The sequence below is a fragment of the Eutrigla gurnardus genome, assembly GCF_963514095.1.
Source record: "Eutrigla gurnardus genome assembly, chromosome: 1".
NCBI lineage: Eukaryota > Metazoa > Chordata > Actinopteri > Perciformes > Triglidae > Eutrigla > Eutrigla gurnardus.
Genome location: NC_139915.1, coordinates 37129403 through 37152809, shown reverse-complemented (window position 1 = coordinate 37152809; position 23407 = coordinate 37129403). Strand labels below are relative to the sequence as shown.

The following is a 23407-nucleotide window of genomic DNA, read 5'->3' as shown; positions in this document are numbered from 1 at the left end:
CCTCTCCGTCTGCCCGTCCGTCTGCCCGTCCGTCTGCCCTCCCCGTCTGCCCGTCCGTCTGCCCTCCCCGTCTCCCCGTCCGTCTGCCCTCCCTGTCTCCCCGTCCGTCTGCCCTCCCTGTCTCCCCGTCCGTCTGCCCTCTCCATCTGCCTGTCCTTCTGCCCTCCCTGTCTCCCCGTCCGTCTGCCCTCGCCGTCTGCTCGTCCATCTGCCCTCCCCGTCTGCCCTCCCCATCTCCCCGTCCGTCTGCCCTCCCCGTCTGCCCTCCCTGTCTGCCCTCCCCATCTCCCCGTCCGTCTGCCCTCCCCTTCTGCCCTCCCTGTCTGCCCTCCCCACCTGCCCGCCCCGTCTGCCCTCCCTGTCTGGCCATCCGTCTGCCCTCCCCATCTGCCCTCCCCATCTCACCGTCCGTCTGCCCTCCCCATCTGCCCATCCGTCTGCCCTCCCCATCTGCCCGTCCGTCTGCCCTCCCCATCTGCCCTCCCCCATCTGCCCATCCGTCTGCCCTCCCTGTCTCCCCGTCCGTCTGCCCGTCTGTCTGCCCGTCCGTCTGCCCTTTTTGTCTCCCCGTCCGTCTGCCCTCTCCGTCTGCCCGTCCATCTGCCCTCCCCCTCTGCCTTCCCGATCTGCCCATCAGTCTGCCCTCCCCGTCTGCCTGTCTGTCTGCCTGCCCCGTCTGTCTGCCAGTGTGAAAGCAGCGGGGGCGCCTGATTGGCCCTCCCGGAGGTCGCCGTGACCTCACGGCCCACAGCTCTCTGTCGTCTGAGTCCACTTCCCCGTTATCCACCGTCTCTCAGGAAGTTTCATTATCATCTGTATTGTGATTACTGACCCTGTGAAACCATGACTCAGCAGAAACATGCAGCGTCCGAAAACATGGGACTTTCACCCAACAGCCCGCCGTTCCAGTCCTACGCCTTTGCCAATAATGGATATATTGATCGCTGCATAAATACAAAGAGAGATCTCATTGTTGATTTGAGAGGATTCAGGATCAGGACTGAGACTGGATCAGACATATACAAAGCTTTGTGATGAAGGGCAGTGGGCCCGTCTTCCTCTTGGTCCACCTCGGTGTGTATGTGGTCCGGAGGTCGAGTCCGGGGCAGGTTGACCCACTGGGACAGACCAGAGTCATCCTGTCTGCCAGGACCGGCTTTGTCTCCACTAATGATGGGTTTTAATGAGGACGGTGACATCATCAGTGAAAGGAGGGGTCAGAGCCGGAGGTCGTGACCCCGCCTCCATATGTCTGCTGTGATGATCATACGGAGGCTTTTTCTAAGTTTTTCTAATTGTATATTTTACTTTTGTCATTTTAATCAGAATTCTCTCTACATTCAGTTTTATAATCGATCCAAACTACACAATCATTTCATATTAATATCATATATAATTCTAATATTTCCTGTAGATGTGAGATATGAGACAGAAGAAGGGGACTGAGAAGAAGATGAGGAAGTAGAAGAAGAAGAAGATGACTGTTGCTTGTGATATTTAGTGATGAACATTAGTCTCTAAACTCACACTGGAGTACATTAGTGGATGGAGGCAGACTGGTCTCTCTGGATCCAGACGGAGGCAGACTGGTCTCTCTTAATCCTGTTTTTTCAACCGACACCAAGACCTGAAATAAGGGACCTAAAGGGACCAACTGCTCTCATTAAGTCCAGCTGAGCGCTTCAAAGACCCTGATGGGCCACAGGACAACACAGCGCCAACTTGACATGGACCAGTGTGTGTGCTGTTCTTCACACTCAGGCTCTTGTTTGTAGTCGGGCCCCGCTGGAGGCCCCTGTGGGACCCACATCTGTCAGCTGACTCAGGGTCCGTTACAGCACCACCAACTGTGGATTCCTGTTTCTCATTCAGAGCTCGACGTGGGAGTCGTTCCAGTCCTCGCAGTGATCCAGATCCAGATCCAGATCAGCTGTCTATGACATGAAAGCTCCGGGAGACTTCAAATGTCCATGTAGCTGCTGCCCCCTGCTGGAAGAAACCTGTCCACACAGCTGCCAGTGTCTGAAGACTGGTCTCAGATCAGTTTTTATCAGGAGACTACCTCTGGTCCTTAAAGCTGGGGACCTGTCAATCAGCAGGTAAGTCCCACCCCCTAAAGCATCCCCTGCTTTCTGGTCTGGTGGACTCTAAATGGACCATAATGTACTAAATGAACATCATGCTGGATTGAAGAAGACTTTAAACTAGAGATTATTACCATAAACTCATGTTTACAATGTTTACTGAGAAAATACATCAAGAGAGAAGTAGGACCATTTTCTCATAGACTTCTATACAACCAGAGAGGAGTCGCCCCCTGGTGGCCAGCAGAGAGAAGTAGGACCATTTTCTCATAGATTTCTATACAACAAGAGAGGAGTCGCCCCCTGGTGGCCAGCAGAGAGAAGTAGGACCATTTTCTCATAGACTTCTATACAACCAGAGAGGAGTCGCCCCCTGGTGGCCAGCAGAGAGAAGTAGGACCATTTTCTCATAGACTTCTATACAACCAGAGAGGAGTCGCCCCCTGGTGGCCAGCAGGGAGGATGCACTGGTGTCACTATTCACTCCCTGGTTGTATAGAGACATATGTCAGTTAGGGTTGTGACGTTCACGAACAAACCAAATCTATTGAACGGCTCTTTAACATGAACGATGGGAACCGAGTCACAGTGGTGAGCCGTTCATTTTCTTTTTCGTTCTTTTTTTGTTATCGCTGTCACGCTCACAGCATGCGCACACAAGCTCCTCCTCCTACTCCACTGAGACGGCAAAAGTGAGGTTTTGGGTCACTTGTGTTCCTCAATGTTAATTTGCCAAAGTAGAGCCAGAAGAAGCCTTAAGCATGACACTGCTTTATTATTTAAATGTGTCATTTATTTTGTTTACACTTTATTTTGTTGTTTACAGAGATTTTTTCTATCTTTCTAAAAATATTGTTCACTAAGATTTGCACTAATGTTACAAAGGACAGTTCAGGAGTCCTCTGCAGTGTTATACTTGAAAGAAATTTGTTTTGTAAAAGTTTTTCTATTTTAATATATTTTTTGTTAATTATATTTTTGCATGGAAGTTCATTGTTCATTACCTGCTTAGTTTTTATTGTGCTTCAATTAAAAGGGTGATACATGATGAACAAGTGAAAAGAGCTTTATTTTTGAAAATTGCTAATTGTATTCTAATTGTTTGTTTCTTTTTTGTCTATGATTAATGTGATGATGTGTTTGTAACTTTATGTGCTGCCATCCTTGGCCAGGTCTCTCTTGCAAAAGAGATCTTGGATCTCAATGGGACAAACCTGGTTAAATAAAGGTTATAATAATAATAATTTACACTTCGACACATTGTATACAAAGATCCAAAATAGTGATCTCACTGTCAAAGCAGAGGGATATAGCACCACCTAGTGGACTATTTACAATAAATGCAAATCAGACATTAAAATCTAGTCCACACATCAATTAAATTATAATCAATATTTAAAATATATCAAACTCAGATATCCGATGTCTAAGTCTGAATAATTCAGATCCAAATCTTACCCTATCATTCCTCCCAGTGATTATTTCCCAGATAAAATAGGTTACCATTAGGGTAGCTTCTTAAAAATAAATTAATATAAATGAGCGGCTCTTTGAAAAGAACGGCTCCTCAACAATCCAGCTCCCTTCAAAGAGCCATAAATCCCATCTCTAATGTCAGTGTGAAGGCTGGTCCCAGATCAGCTTGTACACACACACACACACACACACACACACGCACACGCACACGCACACACACACGCACACACGCACACACACACACACGCACGCACACACACACACACACACACACACACACACACACACACACGCACGCACACACACACACACACACACGCACGCACACACACACACACACACACACACGCACGCACGCACGCACGCACACACACACACACACACACACACACACACACACACACACGCACGCACACGCACACACACACACACACACGCACACACACGCACACACACACACGCACACTAGGAAGTGGGCGGGATCAGCTGTGACCAATGAGAACGGACCTGGAGCGTTACCAAGGAAACGGCGTACAGGGTTGGAGCTCGGAGACGCCTGCAGGCAGCAGCGGTGGCGGCTATGCTAGTTAGCTCACAGTTAGCGCAGACTTGACTTTCCAGCGGTTGCTAAATATTTAAAAAACAATCTTCCGCGTTCAACATTAACAGTCCCCAGCGTCCGGTCTTGTCCGGTCCGGTCCCTGCCCCGCTGCCTGGTCGCTGTTAGGTAGCTAGCTAGCAAGGATGGCAGCGACGAGGCTAGCGGGCTATTAGCGATTAGCTTAGCACGCTAATGTCGTTAATCTGATCGTTGCTGGAGGTCCGCGGGGGATGTAGCCGGGACACCGGGATGGATGTGAGCTAACGGCTGCAGCACCGGAACGGTCTGACCCGGCGGCCCCGCACCAGTAGAGCTGCCTCCGGGTTCCTCTCGGGGCCGGCCGCGGGGGGGGCTCCACGCCCCGCCCCGCCTGTCAGGTCCCGGAGTCCGGGATGAGACGCAGCAGAACGGCGGCCGCTTCACGGTTAACCCGAGCTAAAGAGGTGAGCCCGCCGTCCCACCCGGGACAGTCCGTTAATAAGCAGCATTATCTATATATACAGGGTTGGTACGGTGCTGGAAATCCTTGAAAAAACTTGAATTTTAGTGTGGCGTGTTCCAGGTTTGAAAAGTGCTTGGATTTAGACTAAAGGTCTTGAAATGTGTGTTGTATGTGATGACATCTATGATAGAACAGAGGAAAGAAGATCTCCATATCTGAGGGACTGAAAACAGCATTTTCTGACATTTCTTTATGAAAAATGACTTTTGATGATGAACAGATGATGAAAATAGTTGGTGATTATATTTCTGTGGATCTGTTAGTGGAATTAGTTTTCCTTTCATTTGTGGTCCTTCTGTAAAAAGCTGTCTCCAAACATCATGTTGGTTGTTTAGAGGACAATAACATCTCATTTAATGTGATGAACAAGTGACATAATAAGTAGACTGAATACTGACCATTGGATTGATACAAATATGGAGTTTACCACAGCTGGAAAAGCATGTGTGTATATATATATGCTCAAAAGGATTGAAAGATTTAAAATGGATGTTAAGATTTCCAGGTTGACTCTCTTTAAAAGAGGTTGAACTAATTCTGCAAAAGGACATTTCATCTAACGAGCAGCAGGTAAATCAGAAATAAAGATGTTCGCTGCAGCTCAAAAACACAAAGACCATGAAGCATACTATAATAGGCATAATAATAATAATAATACATTTTATTTGTATAGCGCTTTTCAAAGGTACTCAAAGAAACTTTACATACAGTAATACAATAAAAAAAAAATCAATACATTTAAAACAAGTACAATTAGAAACAGGCAGGCTACAAGTGAGTGCATTAAAAACAAGCAGGCTATTTTTAAGAAGTAAGTTACATTAAAAAGATGTAATGTGAAGTTATAAAACGGTTAAAAAGCAGGCACATTTAAAAACAAGTTGTGATGCAATACAAATTAAATGAAATAGTGGATTATTGGGGGTTGAAGGCAATTCTGAAGTGATGGGTTTTGATGAGTGATTTGAAGGGGGGCTGGTCGGTGCAGGCTCGGATGTGTGCGGGTAGTGAGTTCCAGAGGGAAGGGGCAGCAATTGAAAAGGCTCTGTCGCCCCGGGTACGGTGATACTATATCAATATCAATACCTCCTGGTTGTGTCCTGATATGTGTGCAGGATGGACGTGTGCAGTAGGAACCCGAACCGCACGGCGCCGGTCAGGGCTGATGGTGCCCACTGCGGCGACACGCCGCTCTGCTCACGGACCAACGGCTGGAGTTGGCCGCCGCACCCCTTCCAGCTCCTGGCCTGGCTGCTCTACGTCTACTTCGCCGTCACCGGCTTCGGCGTGTTCGTCCCCCTGCTGCCCGCTCACTGGATCCCCGCAGGCTACATCGTATCCTCAGACCCGGTGGCCCCAGTGGTCCCAGTGGGCCCGGTGGGCCTGGTGGTCCCCCATCACCCGCATGGTCGGGGGATCAGGGCCGCTGTTAGGTAAACAGTCACCTGAGGTTTCAGGAATCAAGTTGAAATAGTCAGTGATCTCTAAATGTAGCATCATCTCTAAATGTTACGACTTTTATCTCTAGATTTCACATTATCTCCCAATTTTACGACTTGTATCCCTTAATGTTACGGGTTTTATCCCTAAATGTTACAACTTTTATCTCTAAATGTAGCATCATCTCTAAATGTTAAGACTTTTAACTCAAAATGTAGCATTAGCTCTAAATGTAACAACTTTATCCCTAAATGTTAGGACTCCTATCTCGAAATATTACCATGTGTCTCCAAAGTCTTTTTCTGTGTTAATATTGTCTCTAGTGTGTGTGTGTGTGTGTGTTTGTGTGTTTAACAGGGAAAAAGTGTGCTATGCGAGATGAATGAACGTAACAATATTTATATTTCGAAATTCCATTGAAAAAAGACAAAAAACCCCAGAATCAATTGGTGGTGCTTGGTGTTGATTCTCTGGCTCTCGCCACACATTGGTCTCTGTATGGGAAACACCGGTCTCTAAATATTTCGATACATCAGTAAATATTGCAACCTAATCTCTAAAAGTATGTGGCTTGTCAGCAGGTGAACTTGGATGGAAACAAAGCTGGGTGTTAAATATTCATCCTTCAGTTTACTGAGGAAGGAACTCACTCATGGTGTTTGAGTTCAGAGAGTTCTAGAGAGAACGTGAACACAACATTCAGTGTTTATCTCTGGAACTCTCAGATTGTATTTCAACACTCCTATTGAGTGTAGTTTTATTTAACAGAGACGTTGTTTTTGAAATGTGAGCGTGTGATGTTTGAAATCGACTGTCCAGTGATGATCCAGAGTTTGAGTCCTGACCTCGGTGTCAGTGTACGGCCGTCATGTTCGTGTGCCACCTGTGCGTCCACGTGATGGCCGTGTCCATCGACCCGGCCGACCGCAACGTCCGAACGAAGAGCCACAAGGGTCCGGTCCCCGTCTTCGACCGCTCCAAACACGCCCACGTCATCGAGAACTGCCACTGCTTCCTGTGCCAGGTGGACGTGTGAGTACCTGCTGGTGTCAGTATGTTACATCTACTAACTCAGGGCTGGTACATTGCTGGAAATCCTTGAAAACACTTGATTTTAGTCTGGTGTTTTCCAGGTTTGGAAAGTGCTTGGATGTAGAATAAAGGTCTTGAAATGTGTGTTGTATGTGATAACATCTATGATATAACAGAGAAAAGAAGATCTCCATATTTGAGGGACTGAAAACAGCATTTTCTGACATTTCTTTATGAAAAATGACTTTTGATGATGAACAGATGATGAAAATAGTTGGTGATTATATTTCTGTGGATCTGTTAGTGGAATTAGTTTTCCTTTCATTTGTGGTCCTTCTGTAAAAAGCTGTCTCCAAACATCATGTTGGTTGTTTAGAGGACAATAACATCTCTTTTTCAATGCGAAATTCGTGCTTGGATTTGGAGAAGGTGGAGGAACCCTGAACGTTTACCTGATGCATGCTAATATTCTCCAGGTACCCGTATATTATATACTTCATATCTTTTGCTTCATGTTGAGCGAAGACAGTGAACCTTCAGGTGTGTTTACCTGAGCAGGAGAGCATTGGACTGACCTCATGTCCCAGCTGGATGTCTCTCACTGGAGAACGCTGTCCCTGCAGACCTATTGCAGCTCTTCACTGTTCACGTTCCCATGACAACGCAGACCTCAACCAACCACTGTGACTGTGGTAACGTCTAGATGGGGGTCTTGGTCTCGGGGGGGGGGGACCGTGTTCCCTCCTGGTTCCCAGCAGCGGTCTACATGATTAATGCAGCACACCTCCTCAGTGTGGTGTAAATAATGAACGTGATCACTGAAGGTCTGATGTGAACCAGTCTGATACATCTGATCCTGAGCTGCATGCAGAAACCAGGTCAGTGGGCTGGTCTCTCCCAGGGGGCCCTGGAAAAGTGGGTCACACCAAGACCTGCAGCCTGGTCCCTACATCACTGAGTGCATCACGGTATCACTACTACTACTGTTACTACTACTACTGCTACTGCTACTACTGTTACTACTGCTACTACTACTAGTACTAGTCACACCAAGACCTGCAGCCTGGTCCCTACATCACTGAGTGCATCACGTTATTTCTACTACTGCTACTACTTCTACTACTGCTACTACTACTACTACTACTGCTACTACTACTGCTACTGCTACTACTACTACTGTAATTATGTTAAAATATATTTTTTGTTCACTCAATTCACAATTATTTTGTTTCTGCAAAACATGTTTATGAAGTTCAACTTAATACTTTTGCTTTTAACTAACCTAATACAACCTGTTGACAATAAACAAAGTAAAATTGTACGTTTAACTTGATTTAGCAATGAGGCTTGTGCCTCTGGTATTCTGGGGAGGCTGTGAGACTTGTACCTTGGATACACCAGTGAGACTTGTACCACAGGTACACCTGTGATACTTGCACCTCGGGTACACCGGTGAGACTTGTTCCTCGGATACACCAGTGAGACTTGTACCATGGGTACACCTGTGATACTTGCACCTCGGGTACACCTGTGATACTTGCACCTCGGGTACACTGGTGAGACTTGTACCTCGGGTACACCAGTGAGACTTGTACCTCGGGTACACCGGTGAGAATTGTACCTCGGGTGAACCGGTGAGACTTCTACCTTGGGTACACCGGGGAGACTTGTGCCTCGGGTACACTGGTGAGACTTGTACCTCGGGTACACCGGTGAGGTTGTGAGACTTGTACCTCAGGTACACCGGTGAGACTTGTACCTTGGGTACACCTGTGGGACTTGTACCTCGTACGTCTTGTGTGTTTCAGGGGTCCCAAGTCGAAGCACTGCAGTGCCTGTAACAAGTGTGTATCCAACTTCGACCATCACTGTCGTTGGCTAAACAACTGTGTGGGGAGCAGAAACTACAAGTAAGTCTGTCTCTTCTTCTTCTTCTACTCCTTCTTGTTCTTGTTTGTTATTCAACACTCAGTAGTACTGTGTGTACTCAGCAGTACTGCGTGTACTCAGCAGTTCTGCGTGCACTCAGTAGTACCACGCCCTTGTCTCCTGCAGGTTGTTCCTCCACAGTGTGGTCTCGGCTCTGTTGGGCGTCTGTCTGGTTCTGGTCGTTGCTTCCTACGTCTTTATTGAGTTTTTTCTGGACCCGTCCAAACTGCGCTCTGACAAACACTTCCTGGGTAAGGCATGACCTCTGACCCAGAAGAGTCTCTTTTAACGTTAAGAACTTCTTAAACTTAAAATCACTTTTACCTCAGAGACAAATATTTAGATTCAGGGTTAGTACGGGTGCTGAAAAACACTTGAATTTTGGTCTGAAAAGTGCTTGGATGTAGAATAAAGGTCTTGAAATGTGTGTTCTATGTACAGAGAAAAAAAGATCTCCATATCTGAGGGACTGAAAACAGCATTTTCTGACATTTCTGCATGACAAATGACTTTTGATGATGAACAGATGATGAAAATAGTTGGTGATTATATTTCTGTGGATCTGTTAGTGGAATTAGTTTTCCTTTCATTTGTGGTCCTTCTGTAAAAAGCTGTCTCCAAACATCATGTTGGTTGTTTAGAGGACAATAACATCTCATTTAATGTGATGAACAAGTGACATCATAAGTAGACTGAATACTGACCATTGGATTGATACAAATATGGAGTTAACCACAGCTGGAAGGGGCTGGAAAAGCATGGAAATGCACCTGGAAGTGCTTGGAAAGTGCTTGAATTTGACTTTGGAGAAGGTGGAGGAACCCTGTGAATGGCAGGAAGTTGAAGGGTTCCTTAACAATAAAACATGTTTGATGTGTGTGTGTGTCTGTGTGTGTGCGCCTGCAGTGAGGAACGAGACCGCCATGTGGTTCGTCTTCCTGCCGGTGGCTCCGGTGCAGGCGGCGGCGGCGGTGATTCCCGGTCTGGCGGCTGTCACCATCGCTCTGGGTCTGCTGTCGTCTGTGCTGCTCTGTCACCTGCTCTGCTTCCACATCTACCTGAGTAAGACCACACCTGAGCAGTCTGTGTTTCTATGTGAGGCGCCACCAGCAGGTGGAGGCAGAGAGACTGCTGTCATCACCGTGTGTGTGTGTGTGTTTGCAGTGTGGAACAGACTCAGTACCTTCGAGTACATCGTGCGGCAGCGTCACCGTCAGGACGGTAGAGACTCGAGGAGACCGGGATCGGTGAAGGAGCCGGCAGCTCCTCCTCCTCCGTCCGTCCACCTGGTCAAGGTAACTGAGCCTCCGCCGGCAGCCATATTGGCTCAGGTGTCACCTGACCTGATATGTGGCTGTTTTTCCCACCCATAATCCTGTCAGACTACCTGATATGATCACGTCACCAACACGTCGTTAGCTAGCTAGCCAAGCTATTGATATTGATATTATTAATGTTATTGTTATTATATATTTATATGTATCATTGTAACTCCCCCCCCTCAGGACCAGGACTATCCAGGGACTCTGGGCTACACAAACCCTCAGCTGGACATGGAGGACCCTACCACTGTGGCTGTGCAGGGGGAGGCAGAGTAAGTTGTCCTGGCTCAACCCAGACCGCCGGATCACATGCTGTTGGGAGTTCAAGCCCCCGCCCCCCCGTCATTGGGTCGTCTGACCTGCTCCCTGCATTTTCTGTGTTCCTGTGAATTTTGATGCAGCAATTTATGTTCTTAATTCCTGAAAAGTAAAACATTACATTAAGGCGCCAGCTGAAGATATAATACACTTTCTGTTAATATTTATCCTCCTATAGGTGAACTTTTTCTTATTTAAGCTGTCTCTGCTAAGTCAACACCAGGAGACCACCTCCGGTCCTTAAAACTGTCATTCTCCCTGCTGGCCACCAGGGGGCGACTCCTCTCTGCTTGTATAGAAGTCTATGAGAAAATGGTCCTACTTCTCTCTGCTGGCCACCAGGGGGCGACTCCTCTCTGGTTGTATAGAAGTCTATGAGAAAATGGTCCTACTTCTCTCTGCTGGCCACCAGGGGGCGACTCCTCTCTGGTTGTATAGAAGTCTATGAGAAAATGGTCCTACTTCTCTCTTGATGTATTATCTCAGTAAACAGTGTAAACATGAGTTTATGGTCTCAATCTCTAGTTTCAAGTCTTCTTCAATCCACCACGATGTTCATTTAGTACATTATGGTCCGTTTAGAGTCCACCAGACCAGAAAGCAGGGGATGCTTTAGGGGGCGGGGCTTACCTGCTGATTGACAGGTCCTTGAATCATGAAGCTAACTGTTTGTGTGTGTGTCAGGTTCCTGTCTAACGGCAGAGTGAGGACTGTGTCCAGTCCTGTCATGGAGGAGGCTCCGCCCACCTTGTCATCAGAGCTGCCAGTAGCGCACACACACCGACGCACACAGGTAAACACACAGATACACACACACACACACACACAGGTAAACACACACACAGTGTCAGACTGGAGGGGAAACATTTGTCTTGTTTGTTAGTATTTTAGTATCACTAATTGCTAACTAGCTAATTGGTTCTCAGGGTCACATAGTACATCACACATGTTCATGTTCAGTGTGACATCACACGTGAATACTTCCTCCTGATTGGACCGTGAGATTGTGTCTTTGTGCCTCGCCAGAAAAAGAAGAGGAAGGCCCGTAAAGTTCCAGCAGACGTCACCAGAGGGCGCTGCCCGGGTCCGGCCCCGCCCCCCGGTATGCACAACTAATTAGATACCATAATAAACACAGTGGAGCTCAAGGAAACCCGGTGTGAGGTTTTACTGTGACTCAGGAGCCACGATCACAAACGAGAACATGCATTTAGATAAAAAGTATGAAACGTATAAGTTGTATCATAGCAACAGTCAGTTTCTCCTCCGATTAAAGTTCAGCCATGAACAGACTTCAGTGTTGAGCCAAAGTCAAGCCAACGTGTCTAGTTTGTAGAAAACCCTTTCAAGGTCTAGTGTCCACCTGCTCCAGACTGGTCTCTGGACTAATGTGAGCTACTATCTAGACCTCTGGGGGACCACAGACCCAGTCAGGACGGTTCGTGTTTGTGTGATTAAATGGGATTCCATGTGTTGGTGTGTTGTTTTCCTGCAGAGTACGGCAGCGTGTCCCTGGGGCAGCGACTTCCTTTCCCAGCATTCCCTCTGAGGGCCTCCCTGCCCCCCCTGGCCCCTGCCTTGGGCCCTGTCAAGGCTGCCGCCCCTCCTGCCGAGTACCACTCGGACTCTGCAGAGTCTCTGGAGGAGATCCCTGTGGCGTTGGCTAAACTGGGCTCTTCGTCCTCCGCCGCCGGAGACGCTGCCACGTCTTCACACAGAGCGGTCCCTATGGGGCCCCTCCCGTCCCCCCAGCCCAGGACTAAGAGGAAGGCCGCCACCTCCTCCCGCACCACGAGGGGCGTGGCGGCGCTGAGGTTTGAGATGGCGTCCACGCAGCCTCCCATGGTGTTTGTGAGCCGGGCGAGTGGCGAGGTGGCTGAGCCCTGGGAGGAGGAAGGCCTCAGTCTGGGCAGGAGGCAGACCAGCTCAAGACCCCCCGGGGGGGCCAGGCCTGGGTCCAGACCGGCGTCTCGGACATCGCTGGGCTCGGGTGGAGCGTCCTGGATGGAGCTGTGACACCGGAACAATCTAGTCTCTCACAACGGCCACGCACAACAATTTAATTTATTTCAAAACTCGTTTTGTATCCCCGCAAATATTTCTTGTGTTTGACTTTTTAGTCCCGAATGCCAAAGGCCAGATCCTGAACCTGCACACCTTAAACCCGGTACGCCACAGACAACCTGCTCAGTGTGTTTGTGTCTCTGTGGGCGTCGCCATGGAGACGCCCTGGTGCTCCACCCCCCACCCCCGACCACGAGTGTGGCCCAGGTTACAGCAGGTCTCCATGGTAACCCAGGGCCAGAGGGATGGAGTGCTTTGTCCAGAGACACAGCGAGGGGCGGGGCTTAGCCTCTATTTGAAGCCAAAGTCGTAACATCACTTCCTGTCCAGCTGCTGGAGTAAAGTCAGTAGAGTAATGCTAAACTCTAACACCCAGCATGCACTTGACTGACTTTTGTCATGACGGCTGGAGGACCAAGACTGAATACACATTATCATAAGTTATATAATACCAGACTTAGATATGTAAATGTATTAATTACACTCAACAAAAATATAAACGCAACACTTTTGTTTTTGCTCCCATTTTTCATGAGATGGACTTAAAGATCAAAAATTCATTCCAGATACAAAATATTACCATTTCTCTCAAACATTGTTCACAAATCAGTCTAAATGTGTGATAGTGAGCACTTCTGCTTTGCTGAGATAATCCATCCCACCTCACAGGTGTGCCACATCAAGATGCTGATCTGACATCATGATTAGTGCACAGGTGTGCCTTAGACTGTCCACAATAAAAGGCCACCCTGAAATGTGCATTTTTTTGCTTTATTGGGGGTCTGGGGACTCAGAACCAGTCAGTATCTGGTGTGACCACCATTTGCCTCATGCAGTGCAACACATCTTCTTCGCATAGAGTTTATCAGATTGTCAATTGTGGCCTGTGGAATGTTGGTCCACTCCTCTTCAATGGCTGTGCGAAGTTGCTGGATATTAGTGGGAACTGGTACACGCTGTCGTATACGCCGGTCAAGCACATCCCAAACATGCTCAATGGGTGACATGTCCGGTGAGTATGCTGGCCATGCAAGAACTGGGACATTTTCAGCTTCCAAGAATTGTGTACAGATCCTTGCAACATGGGGCCGTGCATTATCTTGCTGAAACATGAGGTGATGTTCATGGATGTATGGCACAACAATGGGCCTCAGGATCTCATCACGGTATCTCTGTGCATTCAAAATGCCATCAATAAAATGCACCTGTGTTCTTCGTCCATAACAGATGCCTGCCCATACCATAACCCCACCACCACCATGGGCCACTCGATCCACAACATTGACATCAGCAAAGCGCTCACCCACACGACGCCACACACGCTGTCTGCCATCTGCCCTGAACAATGAAAACCGAGATTCATCCGTGAAGAGAACACCTCTCCAACGTGCCAGACGCCATCGAATGTGAGCATTTGCCCACTCAAGTCTGTGACGGCGACGAGCTGGAGTCAGGTCAAGACCCCGATGAGGACGACGAGCATGCAGTTGAGCTTCCCTGAGACGGATTCTGACAGTTTGTGCAGAAATTGTTTGGTTATGCAAACCAATTGTTTCAGCAGCTGTCTGAGTGGCTGGTCTCAGACGATCTTGGAGGTGAACCTGCTGGATGTGGAGGTCCTGGGCTGGTGTGGTTACACGTGGTCTGCGGTTGTGAGGCCGGTTGGATGTACTGCCATATTCTCTGAAACGCCTTTGGAGACGGCTTATGGTGGAGAAATGAACATTCAATGCACGAGCAACAGATCTGGTTGACATTCCTGCTGTCAGCATGCCAATTGCACGCTCCCTCAATGCTTGTGGCATCTGTGGCATTTTGCTGTGAGACAAAACTGCACATTTCAGAGTGGCCTTTTATTGTGGACAGTCTAAGGCACACCTGTGCACTAATCATGATGTCAGATCAGCATCTTGATGTGGCACACCTGTGAGGTGGGATGGATTATCTCAGCAAAGCAGAAGTGCTCACTATCACACATTTAGACAGATTTGTGAACAATGTTTGAGAGAAATGGTAATATTGTGTATCTGGAATGAATTTTCGATCTTTAAGTCCATCTCATGAAAAATGGGAGCAAAAACAAAAGTGTTGCGTTTATATTTTTGTTGAGTGTACATATGACTCAATTATGTAGATTAGTTTGTTTCATGAAGCTCTTTTTCACAAATCTTTTTCACCGCCTTTTTTGTGTCACTTTTATTTGAATGTTTCACTTTTCAGCCAATCATATGCCAGCAGCCCCCCCCCCCCCCCCCCAGAGTTGTTGATTAGCAACAGATCCTCTTTGCTTCGGGTCACGGCGATGCCACTGATGATACAGCAGCTCGTTACATAAGCTTCGTTAGCTTAGCTTCACAATGAAACACTGGAAGCAGGGGGAAAACCAACCGCGTCAAATAATCAGCAGGTCTCCTGGGACAGAAACTGCTGCATTCTGGGTACAGCAACGATGTCGTGTTAATGTGGACGGGTGAAACAAACAAAGGACTATAGTCAATACGGGTGAGACCTGGGTGTGATACGGGTGAGACCTGGGTGTGATACGGGTGAGACCTGGTTACTTGTTTTCAGCCTTCGAGGAGCTGGACGTTGTTGCCATGCTAACGTTTCCCTTGGTTTCCAGTCTTTATGCTAAGCTCAGCTAACGGGCTGACTCAGCTGCCATGTGAGTGTTGAACTGTTCCTGAGTCTGTTTCAGCTGCTTCTGTCCAGTTTGTTGTCTTTTACAGCTGTCAGCTGATTTTACCAATAAATGAAGAAAAGTTATTTCTTATATGTTCATATCCGAATACCTGATGCTTCCTCCGGATGATTGATGATGATAATAAGTAGTAGTAATGATATTACTACAACTAATAATAATAAATGAAAATTCTTATTATTTAAAAAAGCAACAACTTAATTTATATTGCAGGGTTCGAGTTGCCAGGTTTATGAAATTGTGAAATCGACCGAAAAAAAACAAGAAGAAACACAATTTTCCAGACACAAAAAAACAACTGAAAGAAGTGAGTTTTTAGACGTTGATGTTTAAAACGGACTCAGATCAGATGATTTAGTCGAGATCTTTTTCAGCGGGTTTTCAGAGGATCACGTTTTTAAAGGAAAACACCACCGCATTTCCATACTGAACTATGTTCTGCTCTGATCTTAGACGAGGTGATACAAAATGAAAAATTGGCATGTTTCATTTTGTGTAAGCAAACTTGGGTCGTGTAACTACTCACGTAACCGTATTTAAATAGGGACAACGTGGAAGTGCTTGGTCGCTTCTAACTTCACCCCCCTTTGGATCCTAAGGACAAGCTACATGCTAGCAAATTAGCGCTGCGCGGAGTGCGCGCAAGAGCCATTGAGTGCACGCACAGAGGAGAGGGAGGTATGTATCACCTCGTCTAAGATCAGAGCAGAACATAGTTCAGTATGGAAATGCGGTGGTGTTTTCCTTTAAGCGGACTCAACAGATCTAATTAGGGTGAATGTTGTTTTCCTGTTTCCTGACACGGGGCAACATGAAAAGTTGAGTGATGATTATGATTCATGGGAAATTCACCACAATCCACTTTTTTGTTTTCATCGCAAATCTGATATCGTCCCGTCACTATTCCTGACGCAGTCTCGTTATTTGTGACAACAGAAGCAAATAAAAACAGCGATTTGTAGTTTGATGACTTTAAGCTTATCTATGTGTAATGAAAAGCAGTGGTCCTAATACAGAGCCCTGGGGAACCCCACAAGAAGGACGATCGGAAAAGGTGCTTTTCAACAATTTTTACACAGCTGTCAGAGGTCCAACAACACTCAATATGTATTCGATATGCATTTCCCCAAACCCATCCGTGGTCCTGAATTTCAGCTGTCTAAAAGTTGCTCAAATGAGCTCTGCTGAGAACATGCTGCTTCTGTGCCTGCACCTTTAAATGCTAATGAGCTCCGGCTGTCATCGCCCACTTGGGAGAGAGACGGAGAGGATATATATATATATATATCTTGTTTGGCCTATGGGCATTGTGCAATATCTCTTGTAGAGGCAGCATCTTGTTTGCAGTGTTCTCCAGTGTGATGTGTGATACTGTGTCCATGTGTGTGATCAGCACCTATTTATTGGATTTTATTCACTGTAATTGTACACTGATGAATTTATTCTGAGACCTTATTCACTTGTGACTTTTGTATTGTTGAATCCCATCTGCTGCTTCTTACATGGCCTTTTGTGACCTTGCTAAGCTTTGATCAGATCTGGGCGTCAAGATCCTTGACAACGCCACCTGGTGGCTTTCACACCAAGATATACTTTATATACGAACTACTAAGTACCTTATCTGAGGCAAGGAGGTTCATAGAAATATGTGGAAAATGGACTAGACAGAGACGTGCTTTCAGTAGAAAAGTAATCTTTTATTCATAAATACACTTAAAAATGGCCACACCGTCGTAATAGCACAATCTGTGCAACAAACCTAGCGGTCTAAAAGGGGGGATCACTACTGGTATTGGCTGCCACCAGGAACAATATAAGCACTATAACCATAAATATGGAATGGCTCGCAAAGCAGGTTACCTGTCCGGAGAAAACGTGAAGTTCACCACTCGTGTTTCTTGACTCCAGTGCCTACAGTCAACTGCACACACACACACACACACACACACACACACACACACACACACCCACCCACACACACATGCATAGACACGACCACTACAAGTGATACAATCAATATGGTGAGGTACAATTTACCACTACAATACACGTGCAGTGCGCGAGGACGGATCCAGGAACCTGCCCTGGAAGCCGCTGCCCTAGTATTCTGGAGGGGGAAGACAAGAAGGAGGGGTGCTTACTAACACCAGAATGCTAGATGGGATACACTACTACACAGCCACTTAGCAGGACTTTATGGAACTACTGGGGCAACCATTACCACGTGAGTCGGGGGGGGGGGACCTAGACGGCGGCCATGACAAAATACCTAAACAAAAGAAAGAAAACTGTAAAGGGAGGCACAGCTATCATTAAACATGATTTAAATAAGGCAAAGCAGCAGGAGCAATCCGCCTTTTAGGCGCCGCGTCGTTTAAGTCGTGCCAATGCCCGGCGGGTGCCCGCCCAAGACCCTCGGCAGCACACCGTACGAACCCTTGTAGCGTCTGCCAGTCGACCCGACACCTATTCTTCTCTACAGCAGAGCACCATGCGTCCACCCCACACACAGCTGCAGACCTATTTCGTACCAGGTAAACTCTCCAAGTGCGGCCGTGATGACTGTTTTATAAACACCTGGCCTAGCCATCATATGTAGCGTTAGCCAGTCAGCTGCTAGCTAGGCATCGTGACGTCAGGGGGCTACCGGGGCTGCAGAGGGACAAACTTCCCCCAGACCATGACTACTCTGCCGGTTACATTTGCTTGCTCTGGTTACCAACCAGCATATTTATTGTCTAGCGTTTAATACATTTATGTTTTTCATTACATCAGTCCCATTTCTGTTCCTTCATTGGACATAACCTGCATTTGTAGTTCGAAGGGGAGTGCTGTTTGGTTTTCTAGCTAAGCCTACCCTAGTTGTACAGAGTGTGAGCTTGAGCACCCCCTGGGGGTCACATTAGTGTTTCAGAGTCGCAGATTAGAGGTTAGTCTGTCAATCAGTTGTTTGTGTTTCTGTCGTCGGTGTGAATTAAAACCGGTTCTTCACAAGGACCAGTTACAAGCAACACTGGGACTCGTTTTCACCGGGGATCAGGAGTAGCCCAGGCTTTTATTTTGACGGTCCCGATGATCCGTCTGATAACGCTTGTCTTTTTCATTCATGTCACCGTCCCTCTGATGTTTGAGGAGGGGTTGCCCCGGCAACAGGCCACGACAACATCACAACAGCGTCAATCACAAAGAGCGGCAATGAGAGGTATGTCACACACACACACACACACACTGTGTGTTCTCTGGCAGCGACCCAGCTCACAGTTTCCTGTTTGGTCTGTAACCTTTCTGGTGCTGCAGGTCATGAGTGCATGTGTGCTTGTGTCGCCGTGGTAGCGATCTGTCAATCGTCAGGTCGCCCCACCCTTCGGGTACCATCCCCATCTTTCTGGTCTGACTCTAAATGGACCTTTTTTTGTTTGTAAACAGTGATGACATATTTTGTGGGCGGAGCTGAACTCATGTCAGAATATGGTCCCCATTATGACTACAAAGACCTTTGTCTCTTTGTAGTCATGTTTTATCTCTTTGTAGTTATGTTTGTCTCCTTGTAGCCATCTTCTGTCTCTTTGTAGTTGTTTGTATCTCTTAGTCGCAGTCATCTTGAGTCTCTCCCTCCATCGATTTTCCTCAAGTCTCAAATCAGAAAACGTGTCCACGCTGACTGCAATGCCTCAACATTGTGACATAAAATGTGGGCGGTCCTTCTGCAGGGCGTCACGTGACTCTCTCCTCATCACGTGAATCCCTGGTCCCTGGTGATGCTCCCACTCCCACTGAACAACATATGATGTCATAGTGACAGCTGCTTCCTGCTGACACACACACTGACTTATTGTTGTCTACACACAAATAAACTGATGGGACAGAGACATCTGGACTGTCTGTCCTGGACCTGATCAAAGTTTTTTGGGCCACAGTTCTGATCTGAATCTTGTAATATAGATGATCTGAACTTTTACTGATATTTACTTAAAGTGAGCGTCAACAACATGGAGGTTAAAAACAATCCAACCTTAAAAACCAGACCAGTGATGCCAGGTGGGTAGGTAGGTAGGTAGGTAGGTAGGTAGGTAGAGAGACAGGTGGATAGAGAGACAGAAAGGTGGGTAGGTAGACAGAAAAGGTAGGTAGAGAGACAGGTAGTAGGTAGAGAAACAGGTAGACAGGTAGGTAAACAGGTGGGTAGGAAGGTAGGTAGGTAGGTAGAGAGACAGGTGGGTAGACAGAAAGGTAGGTAGGTAGAGAGACAGATAGGTAGGTAGAGAGACAGGTAGGTAGGTAGAGAGACAGGTGGATAGAGAGACAGAAAGGTGGGTAGGTAGACAGAAAAGGTAGGTAGAGAGACAGGTAGTAGGTAGAGAAACAGGTAGACAGGTAGGTAAACAGGTGGGTAGGAAGGTAGGTAGGTAGGTAGAGAGACAGGTGGGTAGACAGAAAGGTAGGTAGGTAGAGAGACAGATAGGTAGGTAGAGAGACAGGTAGGTAGGTAGAGAGACAGGTAGGTAGGTAGACAGAAAGGTAGGTAGAGAGACAGAAAGGTAGGTAGAGAGACAGGTAGGTAGGTAGAGAGACAGGTAGGTAGGTAGAGAGACAGGTAGGTAGGTAAAGAGACAGTTAGACAGGTAGGTAGACAGGTGGGTAGAGAGACAGGTAGGTAGGTAGGTAGGTAGGTAGAGAGACAGGTAGGTAGGTAGAGAGACAGGTGGGGAGGTAGAGAGACAGGTGGGTAGGTAGAGAGACAGGTATGTAGGTAGAGAGACAGGTAGGTAGGTAGAGAGACAGGTAGGTAGGTAGGTAGAGAGACAGGTGGGTAGAGAGTCAGGTAGGTAGGTAGAGACACAGGTAGGTATAGAGACAGGTAGGTAGGTAGGTAGGTAGGTAGGTAGGTAGGTAGAGAGACAGGTGGGTAGAGAGTCAGGTAGGTAGGTAGATACACAGGTAGGTAGAGAGACAGGTAGGTAGGTAGGTAGAGAGACAGGTGGGTAGAGAGACAGGTGGGTAGAGAGTAAGGTAGGTAGGTAGGTAGAGAGACAGGTGGGTAGAGAGTCAGGTAGGTAGGTAGATACACAGGTAGGTAGAGAGACAGGTAGGTAGGTAGGTAGAGAGACAGGTGGGTAGAGAGACAGGTGGGTAGAGAGTAAGGTAGGTAGGTAGGTAGAGAGACAGGTGGGTAGAGAGTCAGGTAGGTAGGTAGGTAGAGAGACAGGTAGGTAGAGAGACAGGTGGGTAGAGAGTCATGTAGGTAGGTAGGTAGGTAGAGAGACAGGTGGGTAGAGAGTCAGGTAGGTAGGTAGAGAGACAGGTAGGTAGAGAGACAGGTGGGTAGAGAGTCAGGTAGGTAGGTAGAGGCACAGGTAGATAGAGAGACAGGTAGGTAGATAGAGAGATAGGTAGGTAGGTAGGTAGGTAGGTAGACAGAAAGGTAGATAGAGAGACAGGTAGGTAGGTAGAGAGACAGGTAGGTAGGTAGAGAGACAGGTGGGTAGAGAGTCAGGTAGGTAGGTAGAGAGACAGGTAGGTAGAGAGACAGGTGGGTAGAGAGTCAGGTAGGTAGGTAGAGGCACAGGTAGATAGAGAGACAGGTAGGTAGATAGAGTGATAGGTAGGTAGGTAGGTAGACAGAAAGGTAGATATAGAGACAGGTAGGTAGGTAGAGAGACAGGTAGGTAGGTAGAGAGACAGGTGGGTAGAGAGTCAGGTAGGTAGGTAGAGAATCACAGTAGAGAAACACAGTAGACCAGATTATTTTGGTGGAGGATGTCAAACATCACAATGAGCTGTGGTTGATCTCAGAAATCAGGGGCCAAAATGGATCCTGGGGTCAAAGGTCACCGGCCTTGTATGATGGATTCAACAATCGTGACGTCTTCCTGTCCACCCTCACAAACACACTGAAGTACTTCCTGTCTGACACACTTCCTGTCTCTGATGACTGCTACACATGATGTTGCTGTTTGTGTCTCTGTTGCCGTGACGACAGATGACATAGTGATGTGTGATTTATTGTGTTATTTAAAGTAAGAAAGCATCAACACATACAGAGCTTCCGTGTTCCTCGGGTGAACCAGTCCAGCAGGAACCCGTCAGACTGGATCAGCAGACCCGGGTCTCGACGTTCACACAGCTGCTGTCTCTTTGTGGTGCTGGTTTGTGTGTCTTTGTTGTGGTTTTGCATCAATTTGTGGTCATGTTGTGTCTTCTTGGCGTGGTTTCATAGGTCTTTGTGGTGGTTCATGGGTCTTTGTGGTGGTTCATGGGTCTTTGTGGTGATTTCATGGGTCTTTGTGATGGGTGTATGGGTCTTTGTGATCGGTGTATGGGTCTTTGTATGGGTTTATGGGTCTTTGTGGTGGTTTCATAGGTCTTTGTTGTGGTTCATGGGTGTTTGTGGTGGTTTCATGAGTGTTTGTGGTGGTTTTATGGGTCTTTGTGATGGGTTTATGGGTCTTTGTGGTGGTTTCATAGGTCTTTGTCGTGGTTCATGGGTGTTTGTGGTGGTTTCATGAGTGTTTGTGGTGGGTTTATGGGTCTTTGTGATGGGTTTATGGGTCTTTTGATGGGTTTATGGGTCTTTGTGGTGGTTTCATAGTTCTTTGTGGTGATTTTGTGATTCTTTGTGGTGGTTTCATGGGTTTTTGTGGTGTATTCATGGGTGTTTGTGGTGGTTTTATGGGTCTTTGGGTAGTTTTATGGGTCTTTGTGATGGGTTTATGGGTCTTTGTGATGGGTGTATGGGTCTTTTGATGGGTTTATGGGTCTTTGTGGTGTATTAATGGGTGTTTGTGGTGGTTTTATGGGTCTTTGTGGTGGTTTCATGAGTGTTGGTGGTGGTTTCATGAGTGTTGGTGGTGGTTTTATGGGTCTCTGTGGTGGTTTTATGGATATTTGTGGTGGTTTTATGGGTCTTTGTGGTGTGTTCATGGGCGTTTGTGGTGGTTTTATGGGTCTTTGGGTGGTTTTATGAGTCTTTGTGGTGGTTTCATGGGTGTTGGTGGTGGTTTTATGGGTCTCTGTGGTGGTTTTATGGATATTTGTGGTGGTTTTATGGGTCTTTGGGGTGGTTTCATGGGTGTTTGTGATGGTTTCATGGGTATTTGTGGTGGTTTCATGGGTGTTTGTGGTGGTTTTATGGGTGTTTGTGATGGGTTTATGGGTCTTTGTGATGGGTGTATGGGTCTTTTGATGGGTTTATGGGTCTTTGTGGTGGTTTCATAGGTCTTTGTCGTGGTTCATGGGTGTTTGTGGTGGTTTCATGAGTGTTTGTGGTGGGTTTATGGGTCTTTGTGATGGGTTTATGGGTCTTTTGATGGGTTTATGGGTCTTTGTGGTGGTTTCATAGTTCTTTGTGGTGATTTTGTGATTCTTTGTGGTGGTTTCATGGGTTTTTGTGGTGTATTCATGGGTGTTTGTGGTGGTTTTATGGGTCTTTGGGTAGTTTTATGGGTCTTTGTGATGGGTTTATGGGTCTTTGTGATGGGTGTATGGGTCTTTTGATGGGTTTATGGGTCTTTGTGGTGTATTAATGGGTGTTTGTGGTGGTTTTATGGGTCTTTGTGGTGGTTTCATGAGTGTTGGTGGTGGTTTCATGAGTGTTGGTGGTGGTTTTATGGGTCTCTGTGGTGGTTTTATGGATATTTGTGGTGGTTTTATGGGTCTTTGTGGTGTGTTCATGGGCGTTTGTGGTGGTTTTATGGGTCTTTGGGTGGTTTTATGAGTCTTTGTGGTGGTTTCATGGGTGTTGGTGGTGGTTTTATGGGTCTCTGTGGTGGTTTTATGGATATTTGTGGTGGTTTTATGGGTCTTTGGGGTGGTTTCATGGGTGTTTGTGATGGTTTCATGGGTATTTGTGGTGGTTTCATGGGTGTTTGTGGTGGTTTTATGGGTGTTTGTGGTGGTTTTATGGGTATTTCATGTGGTTTCATGGGTGTTTGTGGTGGG

The 23407-nt window shown here is 47.0% G+C and overlaps 2 protein-coding genes across 4 annotated transcripts in view; both read left to right on the top strand.

Moving 5' to 3' along the window:
• The first annotated feature begins 4074 nt into the window (after positions 1-4074).
• On the top strand, positions 4075-15541 carry zdhhc1 (zDHHC palmitoyltransferase 1). Of its 3 annotated transcripts, none has more exons than XR_014597637.1 (12): positions 4075-4604; positions 5779-5998; positions 6960-7135; positions 8944-9045; positions 9191-9315; positions 9971-10126; positions 10229-10359; positions 10570-10658; positions 11389-11497; positions 11731-11806; positions 12200-14955; positions 15007-15541. XR_014597637.1 is itself a non-coding variant. In XM_084015910.1 (11 exons), exons 2-11 carry the CDS (start codon positions 5780-5782, stop codon positions 12718-12720), a joined length of 1704 nt encoding a protein of 567 aa, XP_083872036.1. In that variant the 5' UTR covers positions 4075-4604; position 5779; the 3' UTR covers positions 12721-15541. The 3 variants fall into 3 exon arrangements, 1 of the variants encoding a protein (XP_083872036.1); XR_014597638.1 differs by having other exon boundaries at positions 15004-15541; XM_084015910.1 differs by having other exon boundaries at positions 12200-15541.
• A 3024-nt stretch (positions 15542-18565) lies between these two features.
• The window catches only part of tppp3 (tubulin polymerization-promoting protein family member 3), a 22373-nt gene continuing 17531 nt past the window's right edge, over positions 18566-23407 (top strand). Inside the window, exon 1 of the mRNA XM_084015934.1 lies at positions 18566-18671. The gene's annotated coding sequence lies outside the window, so the exon portion shown is untranslated. The remainder of the gene's footprint in view (positions 18672-23407) is intronic.